The following is an 11606-nucleotide window of genomic DNA, read 5'->3' on the forward strand; positions in this document are numbered from 1 at the left end:
GCTACAACCCAGAAGAATTATAACGGAGTTTAATGAGACATGAGCCCACAGACAACAGTGGACAACTCAGTACGTTTTTTCACCATTTTCACCTTTTCAACTTTTAGGAGGCTTGTTGCTGCCTGCAGGATGTGTGCATCATCAAGACATGCTCATTGTGAATTAAACTGAAACTGGATGCAGTTTGGAGAAGAAACAAAAAAGTACACCCTCATTTGTGTATCGTCTGCCTCACTGCTAACACATCTGAGTGTAGTATTAACTCAGTGCCATGACAAATCTGTAAATGATTCGGGGTTTCCTGTACAAACTCAGACACTTCTTGCCATGGTTCATACTGTGTTTTTTCTCGGTGGTTGATTTTTGAAAGATAAGCTGCAAACTGGGTCAAATTTGAGTCTGAGTAAATGTCAAACGTTAATGGACCATTTGGTCTCTGCAGCCGACGTGGGACCACCGCGATGTTCAACTCTGGCACTGTGACACAATGTAAAGACCATGTTGACCACATTAATGGAGGTGTAGGCCTTAGCTAATATGGCAGATTACTCAATATAGATACTTAATACAGCTACTCAGGGCTGGCCTGGTTCCAAAAAGCTCCCCTGCTCTGTATTTTAAAGGAACTGAGCAATGCATATTTTCTTGTTTTCCTTTGCTTCTGAGCACAGATGCTTGTTGAGGTTTTCCTTTCAAGGACAGGCATTCCAATTCAAAGTCCTTCAGCCTCTCTTTAGCATTATGGGTGGCCTGGTTGCCTCTGATGCTCCCTAACACCAAAGCAGGCGTGATGCTAGATTCCTTCAGAAAACCAGCCATCCAGTCACCCCAATGTGTGGCAGCATTATTGTGCTGACCAGCTGAGCTTGGGTAGGTTGCGATGTGTGGTCTCATAGCTGTCTGAGAGTGGTGCTCCACCAGAGAGACGACTGCCTCGCTGGCTTGAGGGCAGTGTAGTGCCATAGAGGCACAGGAGGCATGCAGAGCCCCAGAGTGTAACTACGATTCTAGAAACACTGGACAATTGGCAGTTGTTCCTAGTTATATTGAAACAGTTAAAGCAGGAACGGGAAGATTTCAGGAAATGACGGCCATATGGCAAAGTAATTTATAACAAATACTACATCATATGGTCGTACAGGAAGACATCCAGGTGATTCTCAACACTTTGGAGGTTATCCAGCATTCCTAGAATCACAGTTATGTATGTAACTAGTGATTCTTGCCAACACATCTTACCTGATAAGGAGCCATGTATAGCCATGTATTTGCAGCTGTGGTTTTGTTTTGCTTTAGACAAAAGTGTCCGGCAAATGAATACATAAAGGGAACTCCATGAAGACATGGTTTGCCAAGGTTGGAGTGGAAGAACTTGAGTCGCCATCACAGAGCCCTGACCTCAACCCCACTGAACACCTTCGGGATGAACTGGAATGCCGACTGCACGGTAGGCCTCCTCGCTCAACATCAGTATCTGATCTCACTAATGCTCCTGTGGCTGAATGATCACAGATTCCCACAGCCACGCTCCAAAATCTACTGGAAAGCCTTCCCAGAAGAGTGGAGGTTATTATAACAGCAAAGAGGGGACAAACTCTGGAATATGATGTTCAAAAAGCACATATGATTGTGATGGTTTGGTGTCCACATACTTTTGACCATATAGCGTATAACCAATTTGTAATTAATTGTAAATAATTATTTTTCCTTAAGGCTACAATCACAAAAACTTTTCAGCACCAGGCAGAAAGCAATTTGATCTGCATTGCTGGTTCGTGCATGCTTGTTGGCACCGACCGATTTTACGTGAATTACACGCTTTTCATTTTTTTCTGCTCACCTGACCTGTGCACACACTGACAAAATTCCAAGCCAATGCTTGCCCTGACCTGCCCTTGCTAGTGTGCATGAAGCTAAATAAATAGTCATATTACTTTTTTGAATAATCATACTTCTGATAATTACAATCCAAAATAATTATTTGAATGTAGTCAAGTACTTACTACATACCCGTTCTCCTTGCTTCCCTGAGCAGGTTTCTCCCTGCTCTTGCACACTAATAAAAACACTCGGGCTTGTTAACGTTTTAATAAGGTGGTCAGGTATGTTGGGGCAGGAAACCAAATGTAACGACAGCATGGTTAGAGGCACTATTCAGGATCTTAAGGAAGCTCCAATGTACTATGAGCAGTGCAAGGTACTTGCTACCAAAATATGAATGTGCAGGTTAGTCAAGAGTGAATTAGCTAACCGCTTTACATCATTAGGCCAAAGGATATTCACTTGGTTACAAATTCAGGCAGCAGGACACACACACGATTTGTGATTCAGTGGTAACCCAATACCATACTAGGCAGATCAGTATGCACTGAGACAGAAGCATGCAGGTCTTTTCTTTTGCAGGGGAAAAAAAGCAAAAAAAAAAACACATACTTTGGTATGACAGTTGGATTGCATTTCTCTCTGGCTTTTATTTCCCACAACTAATCTGCAATCAAAAGAAATTGTATGCCATCTCTTTTGTCATCTAATGACATATTATGCTGAAGTGATCATGTTTCTCCAAGAAACACAACAATGAACAAGCCTGCACAGTTTAGCAGAAACTTTAAGGACACGACACAATTGTTTTTTTTTTTTTTTAAAGCAAAAAAATTAATTCAAAGTAAGTGACAAGGACTATTTGTAAAGCACACATGCCAAGAGTATACAGGGAGTGCTGAACTTTCTAACAGTGGGGGAAAAAAATGCAGTGTAATGTTTGTGCCGAAGATAAGGGCAGGGTACTAAATCTGGCTTAGCACTGACTTAACATAGCTCAAGCCCTTTGGCACTGAGGCAGTACAAACCAATAGTCTGGTTAAAATGATTCCCTAATCATCTACAGGCTACTTTATAGGTAATAAATCGCTTATTTTTGTAGGTCTGTTCTATTTAATTACCATTTAAATGCATTCAATAGAACATTGTTCGGAACATTGTATTCCAAACAATTATTGAATTTTAAGGAAAAAATAGGGACAGAAAAACAAAATGCTGCTCCATTAAAATTTGAACAAATGTAAAAGCAATTTTTTAAAGAAAATGTGCAGTTCACATTTTAGAGATTATAATTTATTATTAGATATTTAAGGGATAAGTGATAGGACTGAATTGAAGTGGTGTACATGTACGTTATAACTTTTGCATTAGCTATGACTGATTTTATTTGTATTTTATTCGTGATCATGCTTTCAGCTTCCTCAAATAAATAAACATAACAGACAGTAGTACTCACAATCTTAGCTAAAGGTAGCTAAATGGCCCACTTTAAAGTGCGTATGAAATGGCCCGACAGCTGTGATTTCTTTCTGTATCCTAACGCATTTCCTGTTCCAACAGGAAGTCAGGGAAGATGCGTGTCAAACGGCTTACCTATTTCCTTAATAACTAATATGCCACACCTCACACTGAATCTAAAACACACAACTCAGCAGTGGCTTAAACCGACTCAATAATGCAGTCAAGCTTGTTTTCACATGTATTGGATTGGTTGTATTGGCCATGGGTCATTTGTTACTAGAAGATGTCTTTTTCCTCCTCCTAGTCTTTGTTTGATTTTCAGGCTAATGTTTTAAAACACCTATAACATTACTGTAAAGTCCTGGAAAGTACAGTATCCAATAGTAAAAGCTTAAGGAACAAATATAGCCCTATTAGCGCTGATAGATTGTATGCCAGTGTGTAATAAGGTGTATACAGGTAATGCAATAATCAGTAGTGCTGTAGTCTAGAAAAGTTAGGCTTTTTTTTTTTTCAGCATCATTTTTTTCTAACTTTTTCCTCCAGCAAATGTGAATAATGTTACCTGTTCCATTAACTGGATGTTACATTAAAAAAATTACGACACAAGATCAGTGTTCATGTTCACATGCTCAGACTCGCGCTACGCTGGTCTGTAGTAGGCGTTACCGGTTCCCATAGTATGGCCTGGCTAGTACGGGCAAGAATGTGTGTCATGCATGAGCTGTGCATAATTGCTCAAAATATTACTACCTATAGCTCTAGAGGAGAGAGTTAAAGTATACTGTCAGTACTCACACGGGTTCGAGTGGGCGAAAGTCTGGGATGGTTTCAGGCTTCTTGCGGAACATGAACCAGTATATGATCAGGCCCACGATGAGGGAGAACAGGAAGATGTCTAGGTTGCTGAGGAAAGGCTCTTCCTCGTTCATTAGTTCGGGCTGTGTTGACTCCTCTGCCTGCTGCTCCGCCATGTCTCTGAAAGAATACAAGATTTTGCTGTGATTGGAAAAGAAATATCGAAATAAAGATTAATATAGTTATCCTTATTATGGGGTGGGTGATGCCACTAGGGCAAAACGCTAAGCCTGACACAGATTCTAAGAAGCTGAAATGTCCAACAACATCAGCCGACTTCTAGCCTATATGGACAAAAATGAAATGGACATCAACAGTATTAGATAAACAGAGTTTTACTGCTCTGGCTGTTCATTTGACACACCCAGCAAACAACAGAAACAGCTATATAAAAATAAAAACAAGTCATTTAGTAATACAAGTACACTGAAACAAGCAATTAACAAACACAATACGTTCAAACTAGAACAAAGGTAAAGTTACAGTATGCAGCTCTCACATCAACAGCTGCAACTGTCAACAGTTTCACCCTTCTGGACCGAATTCTGGTGATGCCACAGCCGTCAGAGTCGGCAAAGCAGCATCTTTCTGCAGGATATTAGTGTCTCCTGTCTGCTGTCTCTGAGACATTTATTTAACACTTATGGAAGGAGTCTCCAGTGTCAGTGCTTTGTAACAGTCAGAGACAAAGCTGTAACTGCATGTTTTCTGACACGGAAAAGTCTTCTGAACAGAGAACTTTGTGGTTTCTCGGTAATATGACAATATTTCTATAATTCAATAGAGAGAAAAAGAGAGTCTGGTAAGAGAATAACTGTTTACAGCTGCTATACCATAAGTAATAACAGGAACTAACTTATTTTGCAGAATTCATTCATTTACCCTAAGTTGAGGTGGATCTGGAGGCTCTCCCAGGAATGCTGGGCATGAGGCAGGAACGCCAGTCCTTGGCAGGGCACCGTGCGCGCGCACACACACACACACACACACACACACACACACACACAGCTAGGAGCAAATAAGCATATCCAATCCACCTACCTGCATGTTTTTGGCCAGTGGGAGGAAACCCACTCAAACAGAGTGCAGCAGAGTGCTGCGACCCATACACATATGTTTAAATTAGCGTATTCATTATAATTAACTCATCTGTATTAGTGCTGTATCTATTTTAATTTTTGTGTATCTATTTTGACTATGCTGCTCTTATTGTATGTTGTTTTCTCATGGTACTGTGAGGTGTACTTGAGTGTTACGAAAGACGGCGACAAATAAAATGTATTATTATTTATTATTTGCCCCCTCAAAGTGCATTAAGAGTGTGTTATTCCGCTTATACCACAGTGATTTGCCAAAGACTACAATGTTGCATTGATTAACGAACAACGCCACGCATTTTAACGGTTTACATTCAGATTTAGTGCTTGTGGAACAGTTAGACAAGTTAGAGCATGATCTCACCTACACTATAACAGCAATAAACAGTCATTCACTCACCAGCATATCTCTCTCTCTCTGTCTCTCTGTCTCTCTCTCTCAAAACGCAGCCTGTCATTTTACAGAGTAACCATAAAGCATAAACTCCTCTGTCCTGAACACCATGCTAATAACCTTCACAAAAGGAACGTGACTGTTACCGAGCACTAACAACTGACTCCTTCCATAAACGTTAAAGGTCTCCTAAAAAACGTCACGTCAACGATACGGTTAATCGTTACATTTTACTTTGTAACCTTCTGACCAATCAGATTTGAGAATTCAGCCATGCTGTGGTATAAACTGTATTATGTTGCCCAGCTACATGGTGTACTCATTTTTTTTTTTTTTTTTTTTTACCCTGAGACATATTTTCAAGCAGGTCCCTACGTATGAAATTAGAAACAGAGGCCCTTCCTCAGAAATGTCACTGTACCATAACCTTTATGTTCTGATGAACTTTGCGACCATGCGACCATGCGACCATGAACACGCTCTATGATGACATGTTTAACAAATCGATGAAGCTGTTACTTACATTAACTCTCCTGCTGCAGCCTCTCAGCAGCTGAGCCCATGAGTTAAAGAATTTCAGGATAAAGAATAATTAGCCTGGCTTTACTTGAGCTGAATTTGTAAGCAGCACAAACACAAAAATGGTCATTTCCTAATATTACTGCACGTGATCTCGATTTGATCGTACCTATATTTGCATCTTTGTTTTAAAAATAAATAAATAAATAAATAAATAAATTTTAAAAAGGTGCAAATACACTGCTGTAATATTTAATAGAGATATTACATTACTAGTGTTGCCTGCATTAGAAATGTTTAACTACACTGGTTCTTCTAGATGACACTCAGCTTTTAAATTTCTTTTGCATTAAAAGCCTCTTTTAAATTGAACAATTACAGAACGAGAGCTCTGCTGTGAGAAATTTAAACTTTATAATGGCAAACCCACTATGCTATAAAATACTGGTTTCCTCAGGTTCAGCAAGACAGAACATGAACAACATACACAAGGAATAAGAAAAAAAAAAAGAAAGAAGTATTATGAGTTAAGAAAAAAAAATTACACTTCCTTTTTCATTATATGCAATACAGAGGCTCATCTAGAAACACTGAGACACATGGTACTGACTTACAGCTTAGTCACGCGTGATACACTCACAGCTCTCAAACCGGTTATCATATAGACACGTACACACCACTCTGTGGCACTGGTACAAGTGTATCAGGTGTTAATTGTTGTGTTAACTGTCCTCTATCTCTGTATCAGTGGTCGTTTTATCACTTTATGACTGAGAGGATCATTCTTAGTCTCTAGACTCTTAGTGGTTTTTGTTTGTTCTTTGGCTGCACTTGGAAAATCTTGTAGCAGTTTTTTTTTAAGTAACATGCTGCAACAAGAATTTTTTTTCAACCGCATTTAACTAAGCTAATTTTTCAGCTTACTGGTTAAACTGACAGTTTCAAGTATGGAATAAAACACGCCAGGGAGTGCTGTTATACGAAAATAATCAACGGTGGCGAGGTATAATGCTGTCTGACACGAAGTCGGGTTACTATTACCATCCCTTAGTTGATCATTTTCCAATAATCACATGTCCCAAAGTGCTTTCCTCGTCTTACACCACAGCAATTTGCCTATTATTACAATTAATAAATGGCAAGTTGTGCTTTGTAACCATTTATAGTAACATTTAACGTTGTATGAAATTCCGGTTATCTCTTACATTATAATAGCTATAACCAGCCATTCACACACCAGCCTCTTTTCTCTCTTCTCTCTCTCTCTCTCTCTCTCTCTCTCTTTTCTCACAGCTTTGTCATGTTACTGAAAGCATGACAGTGGAAAACTTTCTGTTACGAAATGCTGACACCTGAGATTCCTTCCAGAAATGTTAACCTAAACATCTCCTTACTGCAAATGTCACCATATCAACGATTAAATATTTTTCTTTGTTAAACAACACATTTTTTTAGTCTGTTTATTATTAGCTGTCGATTATGTGGAACATTCACCATAAACAGTCCTGAGAATTAGCTGTTACTAAAGAAATGATAACAAAACTCACAACGAGCGCATTTATATAAACCTGTAATTTGATTTACAGCCATAACTACTGCCAGAGTTGCTGCTATAGAGAATTAATTAACACTATCTGACCAATCAGATTAGAGAAATTGACAGCACTGTGGTTGAAAGACATTTAATGGAATTATTATTATTATTATTATTATTATTATTATTATTATTTTAAAGGACTTTTCATCCTCTCTGTACTGATGAACTTCTGTCAGTGTCAGAAAAACTGGCAGCAGTGTTCAGCTCTGTCCTTTAGTTTGCATGTTTTATTGCTGTCTCAGCTATAAAAAATGCCAGTGTATAAATTAGGACTGTGACCAGTCTCTCGTGACCTCCTTGCTAACGGCTGTGTGATCCTTTAGCAACTAGTCCATAAGGTACACTGTAAGTCCCTGAAAAACACCACGTGATGTTCCATGTTGATTAAAGCAAAATTTAGCATGGAGACATGTTAATTAACCAGGTGCAGATGTACACGCTGACATCAAGACAATCTGTGGACTGTTCATATGAATTATACAGACAAATTCATAACCATAAAATGTTTAATGAATATTGTCAACATTATCGTAAATCCTGGCGCTAAGCCTGTTTTATGATGTGTGATTTCATCAGTCTTAGGATTCTTACTTGGCACACATTTGTACGAGATGTTCCTAACCACTCCAGGCCACGTGGTTATACGAAAATAATAAGGACATTAAACACTGGATGCTGAGTAACTGCTTACAACTTCAGTCCGACAAGACCGAAGCACTACTGCTATGACCATCTTTCATCACAGAAACATTGCTAAGATAAGAAATATAACGTCACTATATGAGACACTATATGGCTCCCAGTAGAATTTTGCATTGATTATAAAATAGTACTCATGACCTACATAAAGTATAATGCCTTGAAGGGTCTCACGCAGCAGTACCTGAGCAAACTTTTGGTCTTTTATAATCTGTCACACCTGCATTTATCTAAATGTGCAGGCTCTTTGTTTGTACCTAGAATAATGAAGTCTTTAACAGGGGCAGAGCTTTTGCTTACAATGCCCCCCAGTTATGTAACAGATTTCCAATTAGTGTCTGAGACTTTAAGTCATTAAGTCAAGGTTGAAAACCTATTTATTTAGTCAAGCCATTTGTCAATAGCTTTACACTTAGATAACAGGCACAGAGCTGGAGGTTTCATGGGCCCGGAGTGTTTTGGTAAACATAAGGTTTAAACACTAATGAAATCAGAAATGATTCTGATGTTCACATTTAAGTCCCTTTCAACATATTTAGCACAGCCTGACTCTATAGTATACAGTTACAGAAGAGTAGCGATTTATTTCGCACTATCTGGGGTTGGCCAGTTGAGTATGGGCTCCATTTTGAGTCTGGTTCCTCTCAGAGTTTCCTCATATCCTCTCAGAGAGTTTTTCCTTGCCACAGTCACCTCTGGCTTCCTCATTATGGATAAATTTAAAATATAAAAATTTATATCCGATTTCTCTGCTGCTTTGTGACAATGCCCTTTCTTAGAATCGCTATACAAGTAAAATAAAATCTGTGTTTTTTTTTTTGTTGTTTTTTTTTTAAATGCATGCCGGGGGTGTGATGTGGCACGTATAACCGCACTGTCTGGAGTGTGTTATTCCACTTACACCACAGCAATGCCAATTATGATTACCATGTGTAATTTATTACTGAATGATAAATCGCATATTTATAGTTAGATTTAAAGATGAGGAACATCCAAGCGACAAGTTCGTTCCTGTTATCACTTAAACAGTCAATAAACATTCATTCCCTCACCAGTCTCTCCTTCTCTTTCTCTAAAAATGCAGCTTGTCATTTTACCAATGGACCAGAAAGCAAAGCCCCATGACTGTTAGAAAGCACTGACACCTGAGACTCCTTCCAGAAATGCTAAATAAATGTCTCGTAACAAAAATGTCACCACGTCAACAATTACATGTTTTACTTTGTTGAAAAACACATTTTTTTATTTTTGAGTCTTGATTATGTGGAGCATCAGCCATACAAGTCCCAATGTATGAGTTACTATAGAAACAATAACATATTAGAACAAGAGAATTAATATTAATCGTTCATGTTGTCACTTTCATCTGCTGTCATTGGTTGCATTTAGACATAGAGTAAAACAATCCACAATTGTAAACAGTACTTAACATATTGTTTAACATAATAGCCTCGTTTTGATCATGTCAATGAATAAAGCAGGCTTTACACTGTATTTACAGGTTTCAGCTTTTCAGCCAGACCTCAACTCCTGACCAAATCACTCTTTACACTGTATGATTTTCATACGTGACACCAAAATCTGGCTGTAAAGCGTAAATCCAGTGTAAAGCCTGCTTTATTCAGCGACATGATAAAAACGCAGATATTATGTTAAACAATATGTTAAGTACTGTTTACAATTATGTTTTGTTTTACAATCAATCTAACTATTTTTTTCTTTTGGACAAAATGAAAAGTGTTATATGCATAAATATAATAATTAAACATTTAAAGTAATTCAATAATAATTAAAAATTATGAAAAAAAAAACTATGGTTATTATTATTAGTAGTAGTAGTAGGAGGAGGAGGAGGAGGAAGAGTATCAGATCAGTGCAGATAGGCAAATATTACAAAAAAAAAAGTATTATAATTAATTATATTTAAATTAATATTAATTAACTATTAATTATAAACACTTTGCTTGATTTCCTTTATTTAATAATAAATAATAGCTCATTCATTTACTATTTTGCTATGATGGGTCACAGAATGAAAAAAAATATATATATATATATATATATATATATATATATATATAAAAATACACATAAACATATATACACATAAACATATATACATATATATAATCTGTTGTGTGAGTTGTAGCTCTAAACTACACATATTATGAAAAATCCTACTCTGTCTGTTGTAATAAACTAATATTCACAGTAAACGCTAGTCTGTTTAGCTAGTCGGCTAGTTAGCTCATTCCCAAATATTTCAGACTAAGTAAAACAACTTAACGAGTTAGTTAATAAACCATTTTCGCTGTATATATAGTTTTTGTTTCTACATGTAGACACAGCTGTCCTCTCTCTAAGCTAGTGCCACTGCACTGGATGCTAACTTGCTAAATTCACCAAACTGCCCGAACTACTCGACTTGTCCACAGCTCGCGAGCCCGGCTAGTAAGGCTGTATTCCCAAAAGGCTGCTTTCTGAATTCGTAGTGCACTACATAGTGTGTATAAGACACTATTTCCTATCGTATTGCACAGGGGCCATGTTGATGATTTAGAGGTATTTGGGATTCAGCCTAACAAACACTGTAAAATAACACAGAAAAACAACTTGAACGAAACAACAGTTAAAAACAACGTAGACATACCTCAATATACAGTATGTACCGTGCCTTTAACCAAGCTGTATGCCAAATGTATCGTTTGCACCCAGAGAGAGAATAAAAATCTGTGAAAGGTTAGATAACTTATCTGCTCACTTATTGCACTCTTTCAGGCATGTTACACGGCGATACGGAAGCCTGACGTCACGGCCTCCACACGCAACGCCGGAACAATCCAATCTCCAGGAGGGGTGCAAGGTCGTACCTTCCCCACAATAATGTATAATTTTAATTCGCTTTGGAAATATATCGAATTTTAAGAATCTAAACTAAGTATTTAAAACATAGGTCACGTTATTATTTATCCATTGTACCATTTAGTTTATTCTGAATTAACTTTTGTGACAAACCGCACTCCCCTTTTGAGACAGTGGACTAATCCACTGCGTTTCGTACTGTCTTGCGGCTCCATCGGATTGGTTTGGGCAAAGTGCAGGGAGCCAGAGGTCATGGTTAAGCAATCATTTCACCGGTACAACGTGTCTTCACGTCTCT

General features: G+C 37.9%; 1 protein-coding gene across 2 annotated transcripts in view; it reads right to left on the bottom strand.

Annotated features, from left to right (window-relative positions):
• porb (P450 (cytochrome) oxidoreductase b) overlaps positions 1 to 11256 on the bottom strand; it is a 29983-nt gene extending 18727 nt beyond the window's left edge. The window contains exons 1-3 of one of the 2 annotated variants that reach the window (XM_053227514.1): positions 11097 to 11177; positions 5023 to 5098; positions 4081 to 4260 (exon numbers count right to left, since the gene is read on the bottom strand). In XM_053227514.1, coding sequence (XP_053083489.1) covers positions 4081 to 4256 — 176 coding nt within the window. In that variant the 5' untranslated portion in view covers positions 4257 to 4260; positions 5023 to 5098; positions 11097 to 11177. Of the gene's footprint in view, positions 1 to 4080; positions 4261 to 5022; positions 5099 to 11096 lie in introns of both variants that reach the window. The other variant, XM_034314806.2, reaches the window with a different exon arrangement.
• Positions 11257 to 11606: the final 350 nt, after the last annotated feature.

The sequence above is a fragment of the Pangasianodon hypophthalmus genome, chromosome 21 (assembly GCF_027358585.1).
Source record: "Pangasianodon hypophthalmus isolate fPanHyp1 chromosome 21, fPanHyp1.pri, whole genome shotgun sequence".
Taxonomy (NCBI): Eukaryota; Metazoa; Chordata; class Actinopteri; order Siluriformes; family Pangasiidae; genus Pangasianodon; species Pangasianodon hypophthalmus.